Source organism: Salvelinus namaycush, chromosome 8 (genome assembly GCF_016432855.1).
Source record: "Salvelinus namaycush isolate Seneca chromosome 8, SaNama_1.0, whole genome shotgun sequence".
In the NCBI taxonomy this organism is placed as follows: domain Eukaryota; kingdom Metazoa; phylum Chordata; class Actinopteri; order Salmoniformes; family Salmonidae; genus Salvelinus; species Salvelinus namaycush.
In genome coordinates, this window is record NC_052314.1 from 28,165,533 (window position 1) to 28,192,189 (window position 26,657).

Here is a 26,657-nt window from a genome sequence, read left to right on the forward strand (position 1 = left end):
GAACTTGTTCTCTCGATATACAGTATATTCTAGTCAGTGAGTCTGAGAAAATTCTAATTAAATGTAAATCGTATGTAAAGATATGGCTTTAGATAAATGTACTGAAAACCCTGTTGAATGACAACTCCATGAGAACATCTGTTGGCCAGCAAATGGGAGGGTTTTTAGCTGTTTAATTAAATGTTTTCAATGCACATCAGGGAGTCACACCTGCAAAGCCTGTTACGCACATGCATAAGGTAAGTGTAAATACCAACTACTGAGAAGGGTTTAAATCAAAACACGGACTATGGGTGGGAAAGTATTGTCTCAAGTTCAATTTGACAAAGATAGGAAAATACACACACACACAGGTCTACAAGTAAATATTTATTTTATAAAACTAGTTACATTTATTACAAGTTTAGTACAGTAGATATCGGTTTCGATCAAATAAGGTAAGTTATTATAATAAACTGTACAATTGAGGCAAGAACAATCTAGAAAAAGCAAAACATCTGATAGAAACTTGTCCGTACAAAAGATTAAGGTGTTGCATTTGATAAAACCACTTGTGTGAGATGTAGACTGGCTTTTTCCAAGAAAACACAATTGACAGAAAAAGAAAGAAAAAAGAATGAAAACATTTGCTAATTCAATTGTCAAATTCCAGTTGCCATTTCCTGCAATAGAGGAAGTGGGCGGATTGCTTCTCAGGAACTGGGTGTGTCCCTGTGGCTCCGCTGACCTTCCATCTACTGTGTAAACATGATTGCATTCCAAGGGTTTGCTAAAACAGGGGTCTTTACCTCATACAACCTTCATCAATCCCATTGAATATATTACATTTATCTCATAACAAAATACTTTGACTGAATAAACAATGCAATGGATAAGCCACTACTACATGTGATGACATTGTTCCTGATGGTCACCTGAGGGTACTGCTGTGTGCTGCAAAAACAGGCTCAAGGCGAGGGGTATATTTTGTGGGCAGTTAGGGGAACAGTGCTAGTGATGATGGTGGTGACCATTAGGGGCTAAACAGGGGGTGCACTGTAGCGCACCTCAACACTGAACTTGTCTGCTGTTTTGGGCGGCCGTGGCTTCTTTACAATGCTTCTCTTCATGATCATCTCCTCATTAGCATAAATGGGTGCGTCAGTGTCGTCTGAGTGGTAGCCTGACTGGTACCCACTCGTCTGATTGGACGACTCGGAGGCCAGAGACTCCTTACTCTTACATCGCTGGATGTGACTATAGGAGGACAGGAACCATTTATAATCCAATAAACAAATACAGTAACAATCACACAAATACTGTGAGAGTCCAGAGTGTAATACATAACCATTGGGTTGGGGGTTATGGGCCTCCTGTTTTCTCACCTGAAGTTGGACGTGCGGTGACGCTGATGGTCCAGACTCTTCATCTCCTCTGGTGATAGGCACATACCGCTGTCCGTCTGACCCTCCTGTAGGGAACACCCACATGGACTCAGATTATTGGCTGTTGATATGTAAGGGGAAGTGACACTGTGTGTAACCATGGAGGCACTCACCATGACGCTGCTATGCCCCACAGGGACGTCATCAAAAGTCTTCACACTGAGTGGTCGACTGCACCTGTCACTCTGCTGGGAGAGCCTATAAGGAGCAGTGAGGAGGGGCATCACAAGTTACACTAGCAACTAGCAAGTGTTCATACAAACTGCACAAAGGTAGTCCACTATATTGGGGTTTCATTTGTGACGGATCAATGCGATGCTTGGTGTTAATTTGAGTCAGTGTGCATGTTGCTGACCCGAGGGAGATGGCGGGTGTGTTGTCGCAGTGTATCTGGGGGACATGGGTTTCCTCTCTGATGATCCTGGTGAAGGGGTTCCTGGGTTCAGGGCTGAGTGAGCCCCCCTCCACCTCCACTGCTGTCAGAGGGATGTAGTCCTTCCCATCCTGAAGGTAAACACACACGATTACACTCTCAGACCTCACACTCTCACCTCATACACACACAATAAGATGAACAAACTCACATACCGTGCACCAATACCCTCATAAATAAACTAGCACACATAGCACATGTGTGCTAGTGCTAGTTACATACATACATGTAACATGTATGTACACAAACAGACCTGATGAGCGCTGGCCTGTAGCAGGTTCCCCAGATGTTCTACGAGCTCGGTGAAATTTGGTCTGTCGGTAGGTTTGTCCAGCCAGCAGTCCAACATGGTTTGATATCTAGCAGAACAATCATTACCTGGTCATTTGTAAATTCATCACTGCAACACACTGCAATGGTGTCACATTGTTGCCTATGGCTTCACGTGTCAGATTCTATTGGCAGATAATTGTATTTCACAGTCATAATGGAATTGAGCAGGCTTCAGTATGTCATGTCGTGTGATATGCTGTATTTCAGTAGTCCACTCACATCTCAGTGGTGGCGTAGTCTGGTGCTCTCATCCTGGTCCCTTCCTTCAGCCTCCTGCAGAAGGCCTCATCAATGCCAACACCAGGGTATGGAGATGCCCCTGTGGTGGAGAGAACAACCGTTATAATACAGTCACAGTGTGGTCATGGTGCGGCCACTAAGTGGTCAGGTTGTGTTTGAAGAGGTACTGTCACTTGGCTCACCCAGAGAGAAGATCTCCCAGAGCAGAATGCCAAAGGACCACACGTCGCTCTGTGTGGTATAGACCCGGTCAAAGATGGTCTCAGGAGCCATCCATTTCAGAGGGAGCCGCGCCTGTAGAGAGAATCACAGTTTATGAGACGTCGTAATAACCACTGCTAGTGACTGAGGTACGGCGTGTTCTTAGTAGCTTACGTCTCCCTTGCGGACGTAGTCAGGGTCTTTGTAGACGTCTCTGGCCAGACCAAAGTCACAGATCTTCACAATGTTGTTTTCTGAGAGCAAGATGTTCCTAGCTGCTAGGTCCCGATGGATGCACTTGCGAGAGGATAGGAACTCCATACCCTTGGACACCTGGAAGCTGTAGCTGATCAGGTCCTCCATGGTCAGGTGCTCCTCCCACTCACAACTCTCTGCTTGGGTTCAAATTGGGCATTTAATAATAGCAAAGAGGTTAAATTATCACATTATCACGTCATACATTATACATTGTGATGAGTGAAGTGGTGCATACAAACGAAGGATCTTAATTTGATCAATCTTTTGTTGCTTAGAATTTTCCTGCAAATAGTGTATTTGAGTTTTAAAAAGGCTTCTAAAGTTTGTAATTCCCACTTTGAAATTAATTTCAGACTTGATTTGCCCTAACGAAAAATGTATCAACACCTACAAAAATGTATATTAAATATACCCCACATAATAATTCAAATGTCCTGTTGCTGCATGATTATTTTCCCGCTGTAGCACACTGGCTCAAATTAAATATATAAATCCTATTGGTGATATGTACAGTATTTGCATGAGGTGAGTATGGAGGTATAGAGCTGCAGTACCATCCTCCTCCTCTACGTGGCTAACAGAGCTCTCCTCTCCCAGTCTGGAGCAGACTGCTGTCCCAGTGCAAATGTCCAAGTGGGTGCTGGTCCCCAAACCCAGGTCCCCTTCAGTCACGTCCTCCTCCATCCGCTCCCACTGACCTGACCGAGGCCGCCTCCTCTGTAACCATGGAGAAATGGCATGTCAAAGGATCAAGGACCAAATGTCTAATAGAAAAACTGGACTGGAAAACTCCTGGCCCAAGCAATACAACATGAAATGGAAGCTGGTAGTTTCCAGCGGCTCAGGCAGGCAGACAATGTGAGAGCATCACGGAGAACACTTGTGTAATGGTCTGGGATCAGTGTAACCACATCAGAGGCTGGCTGAGCTTTACAGACCGCTGTTGCTGGGGCATGGCTCATTTACCTTGAAGGGGCTGTACTCTCCACGCTTGCTCTTTAAATAGCTGGAGAGGTTGCCGTGTTTACAGTACTCCACAATCACCATCAATGGACCTGAGGGGGGAGGGAGGGAGAAAAGGTTCAATATCAGAGGAAGATCATCACTTCACTAGAGCACTGTAGAATGGGAATGTGTAGTAAAGTAAGGGAAAGCATAGGAGTGAGAAAGAGAGAGAGGACATGGAAACAGAGGCCCTCTTCCCCGTTCCCAGAACATGGCTTCCTCTCTGCGGTTTGAGCAGATATACAATTAGGACAGATAGAGCATGCTTGTTATTCTCTGCCTCTCACCACTAATAAAGCAGACATTTCTTGATGAACACAATGTGCAGAACACAAATGGAAGAGGGGGAGAAAGGGGTGCCAAGAAATGGTGCGAGAGAAAAAGAGGGGGAAAAGAAAATAGGAAAGGGAATACGTGAAATATGAAATGTGTGAGTTGATAATGTGAAGACTCACTCCCTGGTTTGGTGCAGGCCCCCAGCAGGTTGACCACATTGAGATGGTGGCCGATGTGGATGAGGATCTTCAGCTCTGACATCAGTGCACGGTACTCACTGGAGGTGGCTCCCTCTGTGGTGGGCAGAGATAAAAACTCAGTCAGCTCATTTTTAGAGAGAGAGAGAGAGATTCTGAGCACTCTTGAGCTGTCTGATGCTGTTATGGGACTGTTCTAAGTGCAGACACAAACAATACTTTTGTTTGAGGAGGGAGAGAGAGAGAGAGAGAGAGGGAAGTCATGCAGAAGAACAGCTCCTGACTTGTTATAACTTTTTGGTTGTTAAGAGCGAGATTGACACGATTAAATTAGCAAAAAAATGTATAGGTAATCAAAATGTACAACTGAAGATCAACACAGGAGGAAAAGATTGACAGAGAGTGAGTTAAAAGACCAATCTTCATCGTGGTAGCTAGCCAAATTCAAATCTGTCAGCTAGCTTACCGTCTAGCTCTGACTGTTTACTGGTGGTAACCATAGCAACATGGCCACTGAGGCAGCGCTAGCAGCAGCAGAGACAGAGACTTCCCCCCCTTTTTGAATACCCAGCAGAAATCAAATCAGAGAAGGGAAGAATCAATTTTAAACACTGGAATTCTGAGGGAGAACCCATAAACTTTGTTTGCCGACTGCTCACAAAACAGGACTGTTACAAACCTGTTATTTTACACAGACCACACTACTGCCTGGCATACAGCTGTAGCCAGGCATTTCAGCTATAGCCAGGCATTTCAGCTATACCACAAAGAAAGGCATCTGCAAGGGAAGGCAAATCCACATTTTTGAGGACAGCGAGAAGGACCAGGAAAACAGGTTTCTGACGGTAAACATGTATCAGAACGGCACTGTCATAGTCCAGGGCAGTGAGGCTGCACTCAGCTCTGTTGTGCAGGACTTCCCCACCCTAACGAAGACAGTGGAAAGCAAAAAAGAAAAGGAAAGCACCACGACCTCTCCCCTCACCTCAGGCACCCCAACAGCAGGACTATCCTCCCCCCTGCCTGCCTACAACCACCAGAGCCAAGACCCCACTACCATCAGCCTGTTGAGAGACAGGCTGGCTGTGATAGAGGTATGGGTTACTGAGCTGAAGGAGCAGCTCCCCAGCTACACCACCACCAGCCCAGACACAGAGCTTCTACAGGACCAGATCAACCAGTGCAGGACCCAGCTGAAGAACTCTGTCCAGGAGCTGAGCGAGAGCCTTACCACAGCGCCTGAGGAGGTAAAGGCCACCATGAGGAGAGAGCTGGTGCAGGTAAAGGAGGAGATGGCAAAGGAGTTGTCTGTCATCAAGAGGGTGCTACAGCACAGAGAACAGACTGTAGAGACTCCCAGAGAGAAGCTGCAGCCCATCACCACCCCTAACAACCCCACTGACCCACCTTTACCCACAACCCCCCCATACCGACAACACTTTACCCACACCCCCAGTCAACAAGGAGGCTCACATGGAGACACCTACTACAGAGAGAAGCTCTCTGGCCCATCCTGACACACCCCCACACACCCCTCCATGTACACAGGCCCTGTGTACTCCAGCCCCAGACCGTAAACGCACTAATCTGGTAAAACCCACTGAGGTGGCCATCCTCATTGACTCAAATGGGAAATTAATCCAAGAAGATAAACTCTTCCCCCAACACAAGGTGTGCAAAATATGGTGCACAAAAACACAGGATGCGCTCCACATCCTGTCCCAGCCTGACTTTGGCACACCAGGCCACATTATTATTCACACCGGCACCAACAACCTGCGAGAGGAGCAGGAGAGAGTAGGCAGCCTGGTCAACAGAGTAGCAGAGAGGGCCTCTGAGCGGTTCCCCAACTCCACATCACCATCTCCACTCTGCTGCCCCGCAAAGACTTTCATCCCCGTACCATTCAGAAAGTCAACGCTGACATCACCAGAAGGTGTGGCCTACTCCCGAACGTACACGTTGCTCACCACCCAACAATCACCCCAGAGCATCTGCACAACCACTCCCACCTGAGGAAGCAGACAGTAGGGATGTTTGCCAAGTCTCTAAAGGACGTGGCACTTGGTAGACAAACACCCCATGTCGCACTGGACAGAGGACCACCCAGAGACCCCTACCAGACCACTGCACCACCAAGGAGCCCCAGGCCCTTTCAACGCCACACCAGACCCAGCGCACCCCACAGGCCCCACCCACCACCAGAGCATCACCACTTCCATTGGCTTAGCCAGACCGGACCGGGCCCAGCCTACTACCCCGCACCAGACCACCACCCCTACCAGACCAGAGAGGAAGCCCCACGGCCCAGAACTGGCCCTCCTCCACTCCACAGGGCCCAACAGCAGGACCAGCGCAGCTACGCGGAGGTCGTCAGAGGACAGGGGAACCCTGTAGGATTAAGTGAGATTAAACAGCTCCTCCAATACATTTGCACTAAACACATGTAACGGATGTGAAATGGCTAGCTAGTTAGCGGGTACGCGCTAGTAGCGTTTCAATCAGTTACGTCACTTGCTCTGAAACCTAGATGTAGTGTTGCCCCTTGCTCTGCAAGGGCCGCGGCCTTTGTGGAGCGATGGGTAACGATGCTTCGTGGGTGACTGTTGTTGATGTGTGCAGAGGGTCCCTGGTTCGCGCCCGAGGTCGGGGCGAGGGGACGTACTAAAGTTATACTGTTACACACACACAGACGCATGCACGCACGCACGCACACACACACACACACACACAGTCTTGTACAGCTAACCTTGTGGGGACATACAATTCAGTCCCATTCAAAATCCTATTTCCCTAACCCCTAACCCTAAACCTAACCCTAATCCTAACCCGTACTCTTACCCTAACCCTAACCCAAAAACCTAAACTTTATCCTAACCCTAAACCTAACCCTAGCTCCTAACCCTAACCCTACAACTAACCTTAATATTTAACTTAATTCTAACCCTAACACTAACACTAATTCTAACCTTAACCCTAAACCCCCTAGAAATAGCATTTGACCTTGTGGGGACTAACAAAATGTCCCCAGCTGGTCAACTTTTTGTTCTTTTTCTATTCTTGTAGGGACTTTCTGGTCCCCACAAGAATAGTTAAACACGTCCACACACACACACACACACACACACACACACACACACACACACACACACACACACACACACACACACACACACTGTACTAGAATTTACTTGTTCAATGAATAGGAATATTTATATATATAACGGAAAAAATGTTAGCTGTTATCCTGTTTATCTCACTCTTAACAACTTATTAGTTAGTAGTTACTGTATTTCTGACTGCTATTCTTTCTTTTGGAACATGAAATCACTATCAGTTAGCATGTGGAACATTCAGGGCCTAAACTCATCAACCTTTGGACTGAAGAGTTTAGCACTGGAGTTCAACAAAAATCTTAAAGATGTTGACGTCATCATTCTGCAGGAGACATGGTGTAAGGCTGACATTGTCACTCACTGCCCCACAGGCTACAGAGAGGTAATTGTGCCATCACAAAAACACAGCTCTGTCAATAGAGGCAGAGACTCTGGAGGACTGATCATTTGGTACAAATCCAAACTACAACATCTAATTGATCCCCTCAAAATTGGCAAATATCACATTTGGTTAAAACTGAAAAAAGAACTTGTACTGACAGAAAAAGATGTGTTCCTTTGCGCAATATATATCCCCCCCTCAGAATCCCCATATTACTCAGAGGAGATCTTCCCCACCCTTGAGGAAGAGACGTGCCATTTCCAGGCCCAGGGAAATGTGCTCATCTGTGGGGACACAAATGCGCGCACAGGAACACTACCTGATCTAACGAGCACACGAGGAGACAGCTTTATTACAGGCCATACTGTTTCTAACTGTCTTAATCTCCCCCATAGAAACAACAGTGACAGCACCGTCAACAAAAACGGAAGGGATCTTTTGCAGCTCTGTAGAAGCCTGGGTCTGTACTTTGTCAATGGTAGGTTACGGGGGGACTCTTTGGGGAGATTCACCTACTGCTCACCTCTTGGCCACAGTACAGTAGACTATATGATCACAGACATTGACCCTTTCTCTCTCAGCTCATTCACTGTCAAGCCACTAACACCTCTGTCTGATCACAGCCAAATTACGTTGTTCCTCAAAAGAACAGACATGGAAACAACCACACATTCACAGCCCAGTAAGCTGTACAACATTAGAAATTCATACAGATTGGCCCAAAACAGCACAGAAGAATACCAGAAAGCAACCTGGAACCAAAATATCCAAACACTCTTAGATAACTTTCTGGATACCACATTCACTCACAGTAAAGAAGGCATCAATCTAGCAGTACAAAACATCAACTATATATTCAGGCAAATGGCAAAAGAAGCACAATTGAAATTGATAAAAAACTAAACAAAAAAGATCACAGATGACAACTGGTTTGATGCAGATTGTAAAATTATAAGGAAAAAACTTAGAACACAATCCAACCAAAAGCACAGACCCAAATAATGGTGAATTACGCCTTCATTACTGTGAGACTTTAAAACTCTATAAACGTACACTCAGAACCAAAAAAGCACAGTACAACAGCAAGCAGCTGACACTAATTGAGGAGTCCATAAACACACACACCTTCTGGCAAAATTGGGAAAAACTAAAAAACTCTAAACAAGAGGAATTAGCGATACAAAATGGTGACATATGGACAACCCATTTTAAAACACTCTACAACACCGTTCAAATTGACACAAACGCAGAACAACGCCAAATTCATGAGAAGTTGAATGGATTAGAAAAAGCTATAAAGGACAATCAAAATCCACTGGACTCCTCAATTACTGACCAGGAGCTCTATAAGAAACTTCAGGCTCTCAAATTTACAAAGGCATGCGGACGTGATGGCATACTAAATGAGATGTTTAATTTGATCCTGAGTGTAGGTTATTTCCCTGACATCTGGAATCAAGGACTCATAACCCCAATCTTTAAGAACGGAGACAAATTTGACCCGAACAATTACAGAGGCATTTGTGTGAACAGTAACCTGGGGAAGGTTTTCTGTAGTATTATCAATGTAAGAGTTTTAAACTTCCTTAATAAGCACAATGTCTTGAGTAAAAGCCCAATTGGATTTATACCAAAACATCGCACAACTGATCATATTTACACCCTACACACCCTGATAGATAAACATGCCCACCAAAATAATACCAAAATATACGCTTGCTTTATCGACTTCCAAAAAGCATTTGATTTTATTTGGCATACAGGACTGTTCTACAAAGTTATTGAAAGTGGTGTAGGGGGTAAAACATATGACATAATTAAATCAATGTATACTGGCAATACGTGCAGCATTAAAATTGGTAAGAAAATAACAGAATTCTTTAACCAGGGGCGGGGCCTTCGCCAGGGTTGCAATCTGAGCCCTGCACTCTTCAATATTTACATTAACGAATTGGCCACTATTCTAGAAAAATCCTCAGCCCCTGGTGTTAGTCTCCACAATTCAGAAGTTAAATGCCTACTCTTCGCAGATGGCCTATGCCTGCTGTCACTCACAGCACATGGCCTACAGCAGAGCCTGGACCTGCTAGAGCAGTACTGCCAGACCTGGGCCCTGGCAGTAAACCCCAAAAATACTAAAATAATGATTTTCCAGAGAAGATCCAGATCTCAGGGAATTAGACCAAAGTTCTCAATTGGTACAAAACATATAGAGTACTGTACACACTACAATTACTTAGGTTTAAAAATAAGCTCAACTGGACACCTTAATGAGGCAGTGAATGAACTGAGAGAGAAAGCACGCAGGGCATTCTATGCCATTAAAAAGCAAATTCAAATTGAAATACCTATTCAAATTTGGCTTAAACTAATTGAATATGTCATTGAACCAATTGCACTTTATGGCAGCGAGGTGTGGGGTCCACTTGCAAAACAAGATTTCATCAAATGGGACAAACACCCCATTGAAACCCTGCATGCAGAGTTCTGTAAGATTCTCCTACATGTCCAGAGGAAAACTACAAACAATGCATGCAGGGCAGAATTAGGCTAATATCCACTAATAATAAAAACTCAAAAAAGAGCAATTAAGTTTTGGAAACATCTAAAATACAGTCATACACTCATACACTCATATCATTACCAAGCCCTGCAATGCCAAGAGCTGAGCAAAGAAAAGAGTCCCCTCATCCAGCTGGTCCTGGGGCTGAGTTCACAAACCTGTTCTACTAACACACTGAAGCCTCAGGACCAGAACTTCCAATCAATCAGAATAAACCAAATTACAACACAGTCAAAACAAAACTACATTGCTTATTGGGAAACACAAGCACAAAGCAAAATGCAGTGCTATCTGGCCCTAAATCGACAGTACACCGTGGCTAAATATTTGACCATGGTTACTGATCAAAACCTTAGAAAAACCTTGACAAAGTACAGGCTCAGTGAGCACAGCCTTGCCATTGAGAAGGGTAGACACAGGAAAACCTGGCTCCCTGTAGCCTGAGAGACAGAGAGAGAGAGAGAGAGAAGAGAGAGAATATATATATATACAGTGTATATACCCTGTATATACATATGCCAGGGGATGAGAAGGAGGTGTACCCACCTTTCAGCATCTTGACTGCCACTGTTGTACAGGTAGTGGCTTTCTCTATGCCAAAGGCTGCTGCCTCTACTACCTGTCCAAAAGCTCCACGCCCCAATTGGTCACCTTCAAAACACACCAAATATCATTTCAGACAGTGGATTTAAAACTTTCATCTCGCCTGTGTATAGCGTCTCTTTCTCCCCAAAAATGTGCCCATAAGGATCTGAAAGTCTCACCTAGCTTCAGCCTGTCACGAGGGAACTCCCACTTGTTGGCGTCGTATGTGAGCCTCTCACAGTGCTCGTCCATGGGCATGTCCTCAGAGTCAAGGATGATGGACAGGTACCCTGTCTTCATGTCCCCATTATTTGGCTAGAGATGGAATGGGGGGATGAGAGAGAACGAAAGAGAGAGAGAGAAATGTATATATTTTTTATATATATTCCATATTTTCTATAATGACCTACAGATACAGTGTCTTCAGACATGTCCCCTGATGGATGGAAAGCCCCCTTTTATATTTATTTATGGAAGTTTGTCTGTGAGAGTTTGTCATGTGGAAGTTTGTCTGTGAGAGTTTGTCATGTGGAAGTTTGTCTATGAGAGTTTGTCATGTGTTAGTCCCCTCTTTGCTGGTTCATCAGTTAGATGCCATGCCAGGCCCAGCCAGTGACGGAGGGACTGGCAGCAGAATGTGGCTCTGTTGTTCCCCAACACAAAGGAGTGTAGACACTGACCGCTAGACCAGTCACTTCTCATCTGTCAGACCCATCCATCTGTTTGTGTGGCTGTGTGTGTATGGCTGTGTGTGTGTGTGTGTGTGTGTGTGTGTGTGTGTGTGTGTGTGTGTGTGTGTGTGTGTGTGTGTGTGTGTGTGTGTGTGTGTGTGTGTGTGTGTGTGTGTGTGTGTGTGTGTGTGTGTGTGTGTGGGCCTGTGCAGAGGAGTGTGGAAAGGGGATGAGTAGAGCAGTCTGTCTTACTCTTTTTCTGCTGCGGATGACGAAGACGATGAGTAGCCAGAAGAACATGGCGATGACTACAGAGCCAATAGGAACAATCAGCTCTACATTAGTCTTCTCCTCTGCTCCTACAACCAAAACAATAACCAGAGTGAGTATGAAGTAGTATGAACTACAGTAAACTGTACAAGGGTATTTACCTCTTCATTTCTCAATCATTATACAGTGCTGCTTGAAAGTATGTGAACCCCTTGTTGAAATTACAGATTGTTTTAGTTTTTACCATGAAATCTTAATTGGATCAGAACCAGTCGTTTTGATCTGACATAGCAGGTTTATATTTACCAATACCGTATGTTGGTGTAGAGAAAATCATGCGTATAGTAGAAAAACAAAATTAAAAAGGAATTAGTGCAGGTGCAAAAATAAGTGAAAGCCAAGTTGCATTGGTTAAATCAAGTAGGTAAGTAGAATCAGGTGGGTAAATAATTGGGTACCAAATTAACCAATCAAAGGAGAGATCGTTAGGAAAGAGTTTGGGCGGGACTCTGATAAATAGAGATAAGAAACCTGGTCAGTTTGGTGTTACCCATCCAGGTGAATGCAAAGCGCACCATGCCAAGAGGAAAGGAGATCTCAGAGGACATCAGGACGAGGGTAGTGAGAGCACGTCAGCCTGGGGAAGGCTATAAAATCATCTCAAGAAGATTTGAGCTCCATCAGTCCACTGTGAGGCAAATAACTTACAAATGGAGAGCATTTAACATGACAGCAACTCAGCCTAGAAGTAGACGCCCTTCCAAAATATCCCCAAGAGCCACTAGAAATCAGGTGAAAGCCAACCCTAACATAACATCTAGAGATTTGCAGACCTTCCTTGCTGCATCTCAGGTGACTGCATGCTTCAACAATAAGATGAACACTGAATCGAAATGACATTCATGGGAGGTTTGCTAGGGTGAAGCCTCTGCTGTCAAAAAAGAACCAAACTGCCCGTCTTAACTTTGCCAGAGACCACCTGGACAAACCTGAAGGTTTCTGGAAGTCCATTCTCTGGACCGAGGAGTCCAGAATTGACCTTTTTGGTCACAATCAACACTGCTATGTTTGGCGAAAACCCAACACTGCCTACCACCAAAATATCCTTATCAGAAAAGTCAGCTTGGTGGTGGGAATGTCAAGATCTGGGGCTACTTTTCCTTCTCTGGACCTGGACGACTCCACATCATTAAGGGAACCATGAATTCTGAGGTGTACCAGGAGATTCTTAAACAGAACGTCAGGCCATCGGTCAAGGAGCTAAAGCTGGCCTTAAAATGGGTCTTCCAACAAGACAATGACCCAAAGCATTCAAGCAAATCTACCAAAGAATGGCTCAGGAGAAAGAAGATTTGCGTTTTGAATTGGCCAAGTCAAAGTCCTGACCTAAATCCAATCAAGACGCTGTGGCAGGACCTGAAGCGGGCAGTTCATGCCAGACACCCCTCAAACTTCACTCAATTGGCTGAGTTCTGTAAGGAGGAGTGGGCAAAAATCCCTCAAAACAGATGTCAGAGACTGATTACTGGCTATAGGAGACGTTTACTCCCAAGTTATCGCTGCTGATGGAGATGACACAAGGGGTTCACATATTTTTGCACACATCAAATCTCTTCTGTTAAATAAACAAAAAAATAATTTGAAATAGATTTTCTCTGTCAGTTTGGAATTTGCCAATTACAATGTGCTTTGGCTATAAATCAGTACCAAGCTAGGAGGAACACGGTTTCAGGAAACCTGTGTGTGTGTGTGTGTGTGTGTGTGTGTGTGTGTTTGTATTGGAGGAAGGGCACTGTTGGAATTCAGGCTGTGAGCAGACCTGATATTCTATCTAGTCATAACAAATGTTCTGGGGTCAGCATCACTCTGGCCAAAGTCAACCTGGAAAAAAACTGCCATCACACCATAAGTCTGTGACTACAAGCTGTGGGACCCTATTGATCTACCCTCATCGTTAATGTTTCCACCCTACTCCTTCTCTCTCTTTCCATCTATATCCCCTTTTCTCTCTTTTTCCCAATATCCCTCTCTTGTCCTCCGCCCACATATAAGAGGAACTTCTCGTTAGTGAGCTGAGGCAGCCTCTGTCCTCTGTCCTGCCTCGTTAGTGAGGCTCACTGGCGCCTGAGAGACCCTGAGCTCTAACTGGGTGACGGGCCGGTGGCCAGAGGCCTGTGATGGGGGCTGGGTCACGTAGGCCCTACAGATGCAGGATCTTAATTTGAGACAGTTTTCTACAGAAGGAAAATAATTCTGGAGCAACATTAAATGTGAATTATTGTGTGGATTATAATTAATGGACATTTTTTGTAAGGGTTGATACATTTTTTGTTAGGGCAAATCGAGTCTGACATTTTAAAGTAGAAATTAAACACAGCAAGTTTGCATTTTCTGCTGTGCCAGGAAATTCTTAGCAACAAAAGAGTGATCAAATTAAGATCCTACATCTGTAACTGGTCACTCTCTGTACGTCTGTTTGTTTGTTTGTTGCTGTGTCTCAGTGTTCTAGGCCGGCCTCTCCCTTTGTCCTTGCTGGGCTTCTTATTGTTTGGTATTCTGAAACTCCCAGGAGGATGTGCTCTAACAGGGCCCGCTTCCTGCTCCGTGGGGGAACAGTTATTTATACACTTCATCTTTGATATAGCAGAATGTCTTAAGTGGGAGGTGAATCAGGGGAACCTTGAGGCCAGCTATAAAAAAAAATCTATAAATGAATGAATGGTCTATATGGTAGTTTATGGGTAAGATATCATGAGTAAAACTGAACAAATTCATTGTGGTATGAATCCCTCTTTGGTTATGCCTGTACCTTCTTTTGTTTATGGATACACCACCAGAGAACAGGAAATACAGGCATTTTGTCATACTGCATTATGTCTGTAGCGTGATTAGTGCTTGCTGTTTCCTATGCAGTGGTCCAGTTTCCCGTAGTGGGAGAGACTGACCTTCAGTGATAAGGTTGCTCTGAGATGTGTCGCAGCCCCGGCTGTTACAGGCAGTACAGGTATACAGACCACCGTCCTCCTTCTTCACACGCTGGATTGTCAGGGTCTGGTTCAATCGGCTCAGAATCACACCTGTGGCAAAAAAAGTCCATGGCATTAATACCAATATTGTACTGTATGTAACATAAAGTAGAAATGGTAGCAGCAGAAGTGTATTAGTAACCATTGGGTCATGCCATTACCAGAGCCCTCCACCACTGTTTGGTTGTGTTTGGTCCACATCACGGTCGGGGTGGGTGTACCGGTCACCTCACATATTAGCATGGTCGTCGCACTGACGTTCACTCTCTGGTCTGTCAAATTGTTCAAGATCCTCGCGGCTTCAAGTGCTAAAAAAAAAACAAGAAGACAGGACTCTAAATATTTTGCCAAACACTAGACTAGATCTAGAAACCTGCGGTACCCATGAGAGGACCTTGGTTAAAGACCTGTGAGAGTGGCCCAAGTGATTGTGGAGATAACAGATAAATATGGTCCAGGTACAGATTTGTACCTCTGAGGGTGAGGTGTCGGAGGAGACAGGTCCTCTCCCCAGTCTTGATGTTCTCCACCTGGCAGGCGTACACCCCCTGGTCCCCCCGAGACACGTTGGTCAGGGGCAGCTCCAGGGTAACGTTGGTGCCCTGCAGCCCAGAGAGGACAGCCTGGGACAAGGGCTGCTTGGACAGGGACAGGCCTCGACAGGACTGCACGGCAGGGACCTGCTCTGGGTCAAACTTATTCTCCACACGGAACCAGGCCAGATTTCCATAGATCAGCCTGTCTGCCTTACACCTCAGAACCACCTGGTCCTGCTCAATGGGCTCACGGGACGGAGACACACTCAGCTCCAGACCACCTGTAGAGTAGACAATCACACACACACACACACTTAATCATGAGGTGTTCTCATGGACGATGCACCAATGAACACAAACAGAAAGAACAGAAGAAGCATAAAAAGAAGCTTACGTGTCACATGGAAGACGATAATGCGTGAATCTTGTCCCGCTTTGTTAGAAGTCAGGCATTTGTAGAGGGTGTGGACCTTGGCTTTCTGGATCTTCAGAGAACTCACAGTCTGCAGACAAAAATTATCTTGACTATTATTTTACCAATTCATTGATATAATAAATGACTGAGATCATTTAGAGAGGAAGGAATGGTCTTTACCTTGTGTAAATGACCTGTGTCACTGCTACTTTGGGTGATAGGATTTGGCCCTGTGGAATTGCTGATGTCCCTCCATTTGGTACAGTCCTCCAACTTGACCCCAGAGCTCACCACTCCTGACCTGCAGGACAAAACCAAAATCACTCCATTGACACACTGCTATTGTCAGACACAAAAAAATCCATATAAGCACATCACCGTAGATACACAAAAACAAATAAACATACACACGCACACACAAATATAAATAGAAGACTATGACCTTTATAAATACAACATGTCCCTGATCTATTGGTCCCTGTTCTCAGCTGGGAAATGGTGATTTCAGGAGAGGTTACGTCATTTGTTTACAGACTGGAGTGGGTGGGATTGTCAACAAAGACACACCACTACAGTAGAGACCAGAACTCAAACAGGAAAGCAAGAGAACAGAGACGCATAGAAATAGACAGATCGAGAGAGAGAGAGAGAGAGAGAGAGAGAGAGAGAGAGAGAGAGAGAGAGAGAGAGAGAGAGAGAGAGAGAGAGAGAGAGAGAACACAAAAATGATCTGTGAAATGGGGAGCCAGAGATGAATGGAGTGATGGTGGTAGTGAAGGATGGAGGGAAGACAAGGAGGTAGAGACAGGGTTGCACAGGAAGAAGCCTTTAGACAGAGTAGTGCACTGGGAACAACAGGAAACCCTGACCAGGGCTGAGGAAGTGCTAGGATGTGCAGGGTGAAGATAAGACCTTACTGTTGGTCTGTACAGTAGACTGGACCATACACTCCAACCACTCTATCAACAATCCCCACATTACTGCATACCTGAGGGGCCCATTCACTAATCACAACCCATTATGAAGCACCAGCTCTACCCAATCACAATTTTCCTAAGAGACTCAATCATCAAAGTTCTCTGGAATACAAGGCCATAATCCATAGAGAATACTGGGATCATATAAAAATCCATACAAAACCATACAAAGATAAGATTGGTCTTCATGTTTTCTCAGTCTAAAGCTCCCTGGTGTTTTTAAATTATGCACGCAACTTATTGTGAGAAGTATGAATCACATCCTACAATCTGATGCAGGTCACAGGGCACACTCATTGTCTCTGTTAATGCTTTCATCAACATCCAGAATGCTGATGTTCCTCCACAGATTCAACAACCTGTTAACAATGACCGTCTGAGGAGCAGCAGGGTGAGGTTACACACACATGCGCATGCATCATGCAGACACGCACGCACGTACGCACACACACACGCATAGTGAACGTGAGACTTACTGAAAGAGGAGTGGGCAGTCCTCTCTGGACATCCACTGCCATTGGATGCGTGTAGGGGTGGGGATTCCACGGGCAGTGCACCTGAGGGTGGGGCTGCTGCCGTACATGTGAACATCAGTGTCCACGGCAACCTCCTTCTCAATGATATGGGGAGGGACTGAGGAGACATGAACCATGACTTGACAGGTGCAAACTCCATTTGGCCTAGGCTAAGTGCAGTGTGAACGCGGCAATGGTCACATCACAGTTTAAGTCTAAAACAGAGGTACAGCATAAAGGAGAAAGAGAAAGGGGGGAATTATAAGACAAATTGGAGGGAGGAGCAAGAGGGGAGAGGAGGAGAAGACTGGAGAGAGGAGGGGAGGAGGTACATACCATTGACCAAGAGCTGGACGGAGCGTCTCTGCTCTTCTTTTGTTATCTTATTGATCAAGACCACGGTGTAATTCCCAGCATCCTTTTCAGCTAGGCCAAGGATCATGAGAGAGTCCCTGGCAGGTTTAAATCTATAGTCATCCTTATAAATAGGCCGGCCATTCTTATACCTGTAGAAATAAGGACAGGTTATATTTACACAAATACCTAGTCTACATAGAATACAATACAAACTACTGCAAGCATATACAGTATATCATTACTGTACATGATCAACATACCATCTGACTGTAGGTTCTGGGTAGGCGTCGAACTTGACTGGGATCTTAATGTTCTGGGCACTAGCGTTCACCCCCAGAACCTTAACCCACTTGTGGTCATCAAAATCAATAAAAGGCTTTTCTAATGACAACAAAAACAACATAAACATTGTCAGCTACCATTGTCATCAAAACAATTCAATGTCACAACATAACGGATTATTGTGCAATAAATCCAGACCAGGGGTCATTATTAATATAAGACAATAATAGGATATCTGCAAAAAAGTGTAAAAACCTCCAAACTATGTACCTTGGACAATAGATGTGGCTTAAACCACAGTGTACCTACCAAAGACCACAAGAGATGCAGATGCAGTTTTGACCATTTTTCCACTGGAGGCTGTGCAGGTATACTTTCCTGTGTAGTTGCCGGTCACGTTCTCCACTGTGAGTGTGTCGGACAGTTCCAGAGAGCTCCACAGCTTCTTCTTGTGTGACGTGGTGTAGGTCCGACCAGAGCCATTCACTGGGGCCTGCAAGTGGGGCAGAAAGAAGAGTGAGGGGATAAAAGCCCTGTAAATCAACCTAAAGACTGGTATAAGTGAGAAGACAACACCATAAATTATATAAGGGCAGCATTGAACTGAAGTCGTGTTTAAAAACATTCCTGAAAGCAGGAAGTAAGGAGGAAACCTTGGGAGGAAGAGGAAGGGATATATCATATGGTATCTCTCTCTTGAATGGAATATGTCTATGGTGAGTCAGTTTAGTGTCAATATCATCACCATGTCTATGAGTTCCGTGTTTGGTGGAATGTGATGAGTAACATGTCAGTCAATAAAGCCTGAGTCAGTGATTTCACGTGCATTTAGTAATCACAGTCTGTCTATAAGAGTGGGCCATGCAGGGTACTGACCAGGCTGATCGGGTGTGTCCAGGTGAAGTCGATGGCCACGCTGAGCTCTGTGTAGGCAGTGCAGTTTAGCACCAATTTCTCTCCCACAGACAGCCTCTCATGTGCCGGGGTCAGGGTGAGGTCATAGATCTTATATCCTGCGGAAAAGGGAGGGGAGACACAGCGGTGTGGTGAGCAGGCTATTGTTCTCCTGAGACTCACAAACACACACACATGCATTTAACCTGTTTGGGCTGCAGGGGCAGTATTGAGTAGCCTGGATAAAAGGTGCCCATTTCAAACGGCCTCGTACTCAATTCTTGCTCGTATAATATGCATATTATTATTACTATTGGATAGAAAACACTCTCTAGTTTCTAAAACCGTTTGAATTATATCTGTGAGTAAAACAGAACTCATTTTGCAGCAAACTTCCTGATAGGAAGTGGAAAATCTGAAATCGATGCTCTGTTCTAGGGCCTGCCTATAAATGTCCTTGATATATATCAGTATACATGCACTTCATACGTCTTCCACTAGATGTCGACAGGCAGTGAGAGAAGAAATGGAGTGTATAACTTGATCTGGGGTCGAATAAAAGCTCTTTGTATGACGTGTCACCAGTTTCCTGTTTTCTGGAGCGCGCGAGAAGGGACCTGGTATTGCCTTCTGTAAAGCTGTCGTTATAGAAGACTAATATCTCCGGCTTTGTTTTTATTTGATACATGTGACAATATCATCGTAAAGTATGTTTTTTCAATATAGTTTTATTAGATTATTGAAAATTTTTCGGGACGTTAGGCGTGTTGCTTTGTCTGCGTATGTTCAGGAAGGAGAGCTTCGCGCCACTTTGCTAGCTTTCCGTGCTAATTGACTGGAGAAGAGGACATTCTAAATCCAAACAACGATTGTTCTGGACAAAGGACCCCTTGTACAACATTCTGATGGAAGATCATCAAAAGTAGGACCCATTTTATGATGTTATTTCATATATCTGTCGTACATGTGTACTAGTAGTTTGCGGCCAGGTTTTGGGCATGCTCTCGCCATAACGTAAACTGCATATCGTAATGAAGTTATTTTTAGAATTCTAACACGGCGATTGCATTAAGAACTAGTGTATCTATCATTTCCTATACAACATGTATTTTTTAGTTATGTTTATGAATAGTTATTTGGTCAGAATATGTGAGTGTCAGAAAAATATCCGGACGTTGTGGGAAAAAGATGCTACGTTAGCACAATGTATAACCACTGATTTCAGCTCTAAATATGCACATTTTCGAACAAAACATAAGTGTATGTATAACCTGATGTTATAGGACTGTCATCTGATGAAGCTTATCAAGGTTAGTCAAAAATTATATATCTTTTGCTGGTTTGTTACGATCGCTAACTTTTGCTGCTGGGGAATGGCTTGTGTTTCTGGCTATTGTGGTAAGCTAATATAATGCTATATTGTGTTTTCGCTGTAAAACACTTAAGAAATCGGAAATATTGGCTGGAATCACAAGATGCCTGTCTTTCATTTGCTGTACACCATGTATTTTTCAGAAATGTTTTATGATGAGTATTTAGGTATTTGACGTTGGTGTCTGTAATTACTCTGGCTGCTTCGGTGCTATTTCTGACAGTAGCTGTGATGGTAGCTGCAATGTAAAACTGATTTATAGCTCAAATATGCACATTTTTCGAACAAAACATAGATTTATTGAATAACATGTTATAAGACTGTCATCTGATGAAGTTGTTTCTTGGTTAGTTTGGTTGGTTCTTGGTTAGTTAGGTTGGTTTTGTGCATGCTACCTGTGCTGTGAAAAATGTCTGTCCTTTTTTGTATTTGGTGGTGAGCTAACATAAATATACGTGGTGTTTTCGCTGTAAAACATTTTAAAAATCGGACATGTTGGCTGGATTCACAAGATGTTTATCTTTCAAATGCTGTATTGGACTTGTTAATGTGTGAAAGTTAAATATTTCTAAAAAATATATTTTGAATTTTGCGCCCTGCACTTGAGCTGGCTGTTGTCATAAGTGTACCGACCTCGGGCTTGCAGCCAGAAGAAGTTTTTAAGTTAAATGAACACAAACTTAGATTGACAGTTTCAATGACACCTTGGTAAGTCATACATACAGTGGATCAAATAGGATTCATACACTAAACTAAAACCTAACCCACTTACCAACAACTGTAAGAATGTAGAGAGGTGACCTGTAGGTCTCATTGTGTATGCGTGTCTGACAGAAGATCAATCCAGCGTAGCTGATCAGGTGACTGGGGACTGAGACACCCTTCATGCTATCCCAAAAAATATCCTTCCCGTTCGGATAAAGTTCTTTCGTGGGATAGTTCTGACGAAAAAGGACACAGAATAAAAGAAGAAAAACTAATTACAGATACATCACAACATTGCATCGACTTGACAAAACGGAGTAAAGCAGGTTCTCTGCTAGTGGTGCTGTCCGACCAACCCTCACATGGAAATGATGAGTGATGTTTTACCATTTGATCAGCACTGGCTAGGTCAGAGGGCATTGTGGTTTTTCCAACACTCATTTTCAGTAAAATGTCCTATGAACCATACAGACCATATACGAGGTCCCAGAGTTGTAATACTGACTGAAGGTGGGGACAACCCAGACAGGAAATGGAAACTCAGTTTAGTGTTCCCTTGAACTGACATGAAAACAATGCAACAGACTCAGAATCTCAACTGACATTATCTGCCGCCCACAAAGCCTGCAGTCTAACAAAACATACCTGAGAGAGCAAGGTCTTTACCAACTGGCTTTGTTGACAGAGTAGAAGCACAAATGTAGGCCATTTCATGTAGTTAGACTAGAGGAAAGGCAGGTATGAGGTGAAGCAGTCGTAGTTGTCAACTTTAGACAAAATAAGACACGATAGAATAACTTCTGGAATTTTGACTCCATTCTGAACAGAATATATTGCATGTATCCCATACTGTACATACTGTTCTGTGTTTTAATGTCTTTAAAGACATTCTCCAGAACATTGGCAACTACTAAATCGTTTTTAAACCTGCCTCTTTGGGCTGGATATGTCAATGTGTAGTTCATACATGCATAATCTATTAGCAGAATTACTGTCTTGCCTCAATTAGCCACGGAATCCCTAAAGCGACTGTTTTTCTGGAAGCTGTGCTGTGCAATTTTCCCTACATTTTCCCCCACTTGGGTAAGCCCCCTAGCATTTTTTAGTTCTAACCAATGAGCTTCAGTCCCTGCCATTTGAGTGACAGCTAGCAAGATGCACACACAGCAGAGCGAGAGAGAGCAATGATGTAGGGCACATATCTGCGAATACAGTATGTGACACAGCGAGCAATTTTTGGGGGCCACTTTTGGCTGGTGAGGTCTACTTTAGTATGCCTTAAAATGTCCGCCCAAATGAACAATTTCATTTATTTATTTATTTCACCTTTATTTAACCAGGTAGGCAAGTTGAGAACAAGTTCTCATTTACAATTGTGACCTGGCCAAGATAAAGCAAAGCAGTTCGACACATACAACAACACAGAGTTACACATGGAGTAAAACAAACATACAGTCAATAATACAGTAGAAAAATAAGTCTATATACAATGTGAGCAAATGAGGTGAGATAAGGGAGGTAAAGGCAAAAAAAGGCCATGGTGGCGAAGTAAATACAATATAGCAAGTAAAACACTGGAATGGTAGATTTGCAGTGGAAGAATGTGCAAAGTAGAGATAGAAATAATGGGGTGCAAAGGAGCAAAATAAATAAATAAATACAGTAGGGGGAGAGGTAGTTGTTTGGGCTAAATTATAGATGGGCTATGTACAGGTGCAGTAATCTGTGAGCTGCTCTGACAGCTGGTGCTTGAAGCTAGTGAGGAAGATAAGTGTTTCCAGTTTCAGAGATTTTTGTAGTTCGTTCCAGTCATTGGCAGCAGAGAACTGGAAGAAGAGGCGGCCAAAGGAAGAATTGGCTTTGGGGGTGACCAGAGAGATATACCTGCTGGAGCGCATGCTACAGGTGGGTGCTGCTATGGTGACCAACGAGCTGAGATAAGGGGGGACTTTACCTAGCAGGGTTTTGTAGATGACCTGGAGCCAGTTGGTTTGGCGACGAGTATGAAGCGAGGGCCAGCCAACGAGAGCGTACAGGTCGCAGTGGTGGGTAGTATATGGGGCTTTGGTGACAAAACGGATGGCACTGTGATAGACTGCATCCAATTTATTGAGTAGGGTATTGGAGGCTATTTTGTAAATGACATCGCCGAAGTCGAGGATCGGTAGGATGGTCAGTTTTACAAGGGTATGTTTGGCAGCATGAGTGAAGGATGCTTTGTTGCGAAATAGGAAGCCAATTCTAGATTTAACTTTGGATTGGAGATGTTTGATGTGAGTCTGGAAGGAGAGTTTACAGTCTAACCAGACACCTAGGTATTTGTAGTCATCCACATATTCTAAGTCAGAACCGTCCAGAGTAGTGATGTTGGACGGGCGGGCAGGTGCAGGCAGCGATCGGTTAAAGAGCATGCATTTAGTTTTACCTGTATTTAAGAGCAATTGGAGGCCACGGAAGGAGAGTTGTATGGCATTGAACCTCATCTGGAGGTTAGTTAACACAGTGTCCAAAGAAGGGCCAGAGGTATACAGAATGGTGTGGTCTGCGTAGAGGTGGATCAAAGAATCACCAGCAGCGAGAGCTGAAGGGCCAGAAGTATACATAATGGTGTTGTCTGCAATAAAGTCAGTGGATCTGTCCTTACGGTATGTAGCGTGACATTGAGATTTTCCACGGACCCACGGCATGGGATGACCACCTGCACTCCCTCACGGATGAACACAACGTCAATGTCCTTGTCAGAGGGCACAAATGGTACTTTATAGTCTGAAATAAAACACAAATACATAACGGAGTCATGAGACATCATGAGAGTCAACAGCATACACTGTATGTAATCCATACTGTACATTCATCAGATCAGGTAGGCTCATTATTAGGGCAGCTCTAAGCAGCTCTTGGGTCAGATAGTAAAGATTACCCATTGGGTCACGCTTGAGGGATTCGGTAAGCCTACTTGTCATTCCAAAGTGAGGTAATGATGATGCACACCTTGGATATAGACATAAACGGCTACAGAGGTTTTTCTATCCTCCACCGCCAGGTCTCTGTAGGAGCACTGATACTTCCCAGTCTCATTGACGGTGGCCGAGGAAATGTGTAATTTGATGCAGAAGAATCCTGACCCACTGCAGTCTACTATGGAGAGACGACTGCCAGCACGGCTGAGATTATAGGATGTGGTCCATACCAGGTTCTGACGGCCACTGCAGATCAAAAGAACAGAGTGAGAATGATGTTGGGGAAAATGTTGATGGATGGATGGATGGATGGATGGATGGATGACTTATATGGAGATTCATTATGTGAGGTATCAGAGGTAGTTGATATCAGTTTTAAGACCATTTATAGTTATGTTTGCGGCCATATTTGCCAGGCTTCTGGAGAAGAGAGGCCCATCAGGTTCCAGTATGTCTCACCTGCAGGTGATCGCCAGTGTGTCTGAGGTGTTGATCCTGAGGACTTTCTCCTGGATGCTCAGTGTTGGCGGGTCAGGCATGAACCGGAGTTCTAATGCTGTAGGAATGGAGAGGTAAACAGTCAGTCAATCACCCTGATGATTGACTTATCTCAACAGTTCGGTCAGCATTAGCACACAGTGGAGATCAATATGAGACTGCTCACTCTCATGTCAAACCAACCTTAAATCATGTTTATAGAAACATGTAGACTGGGAGACTCCCGGAGTGTAGAGTGCGAGTGATGTCTGAACATGAAATCAGATGGGTAATGGTTCCTATCCCAACTATGGTTATGCTCTCTCAGAATCCACACCAGACTCCTCCAACACACTAGTTTATTCTCTGCAACTAGAATACTGATAGCTAGAACACATCATAACACATTTGTAAATCAATGATAAAATGAAGTTTCATGAATCATTCCAACAGTGGATCGCACAGATGGGAGAAATGTTTTGCATCCATGGCGTGGACTCTGGACTCTGTCGCTATTTTTCCACTCCTGTAGCAAATGGCGGAGCGGAGCTGTGTCAAAACAGGAAGCCAGGGCAGATGGGACGGGTCAGGCTGAATAGCCCAGCTCTGTGTCGCCTAAGGTGGGGTTCCTGTTCCAGAGGATACGGCCTCCCAGAGAGGGAATGGACACATACTATACATTCAGAAATGTGGAATATTTAGCCCCAAATTATCCAACATTTATGGAACAGTTCAATATTACTTATGTCTTTGATTAGCATACTGATCCAAAGAATATGAAAATGAAGTGTAGCACCGGAGTATTGAGGAGAGGAACATGTGTTGTCTCAATGGTCATTTGCTGTACTGCCACAAATGAATTTTCAAAATGGATTGTTAAAAGGATTGAGGGCCGAGGGCCAGGAGTAATGAGGGCCACAACTGAATGTGGGGCCAAAAGGAATTGTAACTGCCCTATGCACATAAGAATAATCAAAGCCACTGTTAACACATTGTAATTATGTAATGCGTCACATTTTATACTTGGCAACTGCACTTGTTGATGTTACCAATTATTACACAATTTCTACTAATTGATGGTCAATCATTCAACTATGTTCTATTATATTGTCTACTGCCCTAGTGAGATAGAACCAATATTTTCGAGTTCAGACTTTTATACCAAACAAAAAAATCCCTACAATTATTTTAAGTTCTTATAAACATCTAAATACAGTTGTTAGTTTAAGTAAAGTCAAAATAAACCACAATTGAAACACATAAAAGGTAGCCTAAGATCCCAATGTTTTCTGAACATATTAAACGTAATCATTTTGATCAATATTCTTTCTGTTTCATCTTACCAATCACCCTGCTGGCTCCCAGAAGATTGGCCACGAAATATAAAGTAATGACGGAGAATGCCTTTGCCATCGTCGACAATAGAGATGGATTGTCCCCGCATGAACACGCAATACGCAAAGTTCACTCCAGAAAGTAATCCAAGGCTATCCTATCCGTTCATCACCTCTTCATGCACACTGACGATATTTGTCTATTCCACTGGACAATGTTAGAAAATGCTGATCCAAAAACACAATGAACTGAATAAAATAAATAATCCTATTTCACAGCAGTGCAACTAGGCTACAGTCTGACAGTGAGTCGTGCTCAACAGTTTGGCGGAGTTGATGGGTCGCTCTGAGGAAGGATGGAGCGCAGATAGGAACGGGCAGTGGAAACGCGCTGTAGCGGAAAGAGGAGGGAGAAAGAGGAGTGAGACAACGCAAGGGAGGAGCAAGCGTCCCCATCTCCTCAGCCCCCGGTCCGTTATCTCTCAGTTTAACTGACCTGTTTCAAAGAAACTTGGATAAATCCACCCAAATAATTAGGGTCAAAGGCTAGATCTATAGGGAAGGAACTTTGGGTTATGTAACACAATCTCCCACTCAATTCGTGCAATTATGTACAAAAAGTATTTCAGCTGATTTCATGCTTTTTGTGCATTTTTGTGCGGCTTAATTTGTGTGAAAATACACAAGTTTTTGTGTGACTTAATTAACAGGAAAACACATTTTTGGGAGGCAAACTTCAGAACATTGTTTTGAAAGTTATTGGAGCAATGCATTTCGCGCAATGGTGTTCTACACTACCTTGTTTTGTGTCCCACATTTATTTATGTATATATAAAAAAACGTGTTAACAACC

General features: G+C 44.0%; 1 protein-coding gene across 2 annotated transcripts; it reads right to left on the minus strand.

Annotated features, from left to right (window-relative positions):
* Positions 1 to 356: 356 nt before the first annotated feature.
* kdr (kinase insert domain receptor (a type III receptor tyrosine kinase)) lies at positions 357 to 26,143 on the minus strand. Of its 2 annotated transcripts, none has more exons than XM_038999580.1 (29): positions 25,814 to 26,143; positions 24,453 to 24,549; positions 24,025 to 24,239; positions 23,678 to 23,799; positions 21,101 to 21,269; positions 18,939 to 19,075; positions 18,372 to 18,555; positions 18,041 to 18,161; positions 17,760 to 17,929; positions 17,385 to 17,541; positions 16,112 to 16,232; positions 15,911 to 16,019; positions 15,453 to 15,797; positions 15,142 to 15,288; positions 14,900 to 15,031; positions 11,937 to 12,043; positions 11,193 to 11,328; positions 10,975 to 11,079; positions 4,350 to 4,463; positions 3,856 to 3,944; positions 3,444 to 3,606; positions 2,806 to 3,023; positions 2,613 to 2,724; positions 2,410 to 2,509; positions 2,111 to 2,216; positions 1,780 to 1,928; positions 1,538 to 1,622; positions 1,365 to 1,450; positions 357 to 1,236 (listed from the first exon to the last, which is right to left on the minus strand). In XM_038999580.1, exons 1-29 carry the CDS (start codon positions 25,881 to 25,883, stop codon positions 1,020 to 1,022), a joined length of 4,083 nt encoding a protein of 1,360 aa, XP_038855508.1. In that variant the 5' UTR covers positions 25,884 to 26,143; the 3' UTR covers positions 357 to 1,019. The 2 variants fall into 2 exon arrangements, with proteins under 2 accessions (XP_038855508.1, XP_038855507.1); XM_038999579.1 differs by having other exon boundaries at positions 2,806 to 3,026.
* Between the last annotated feature and the right edge of the window lie 514 nt (positions 26,144 to 26,657).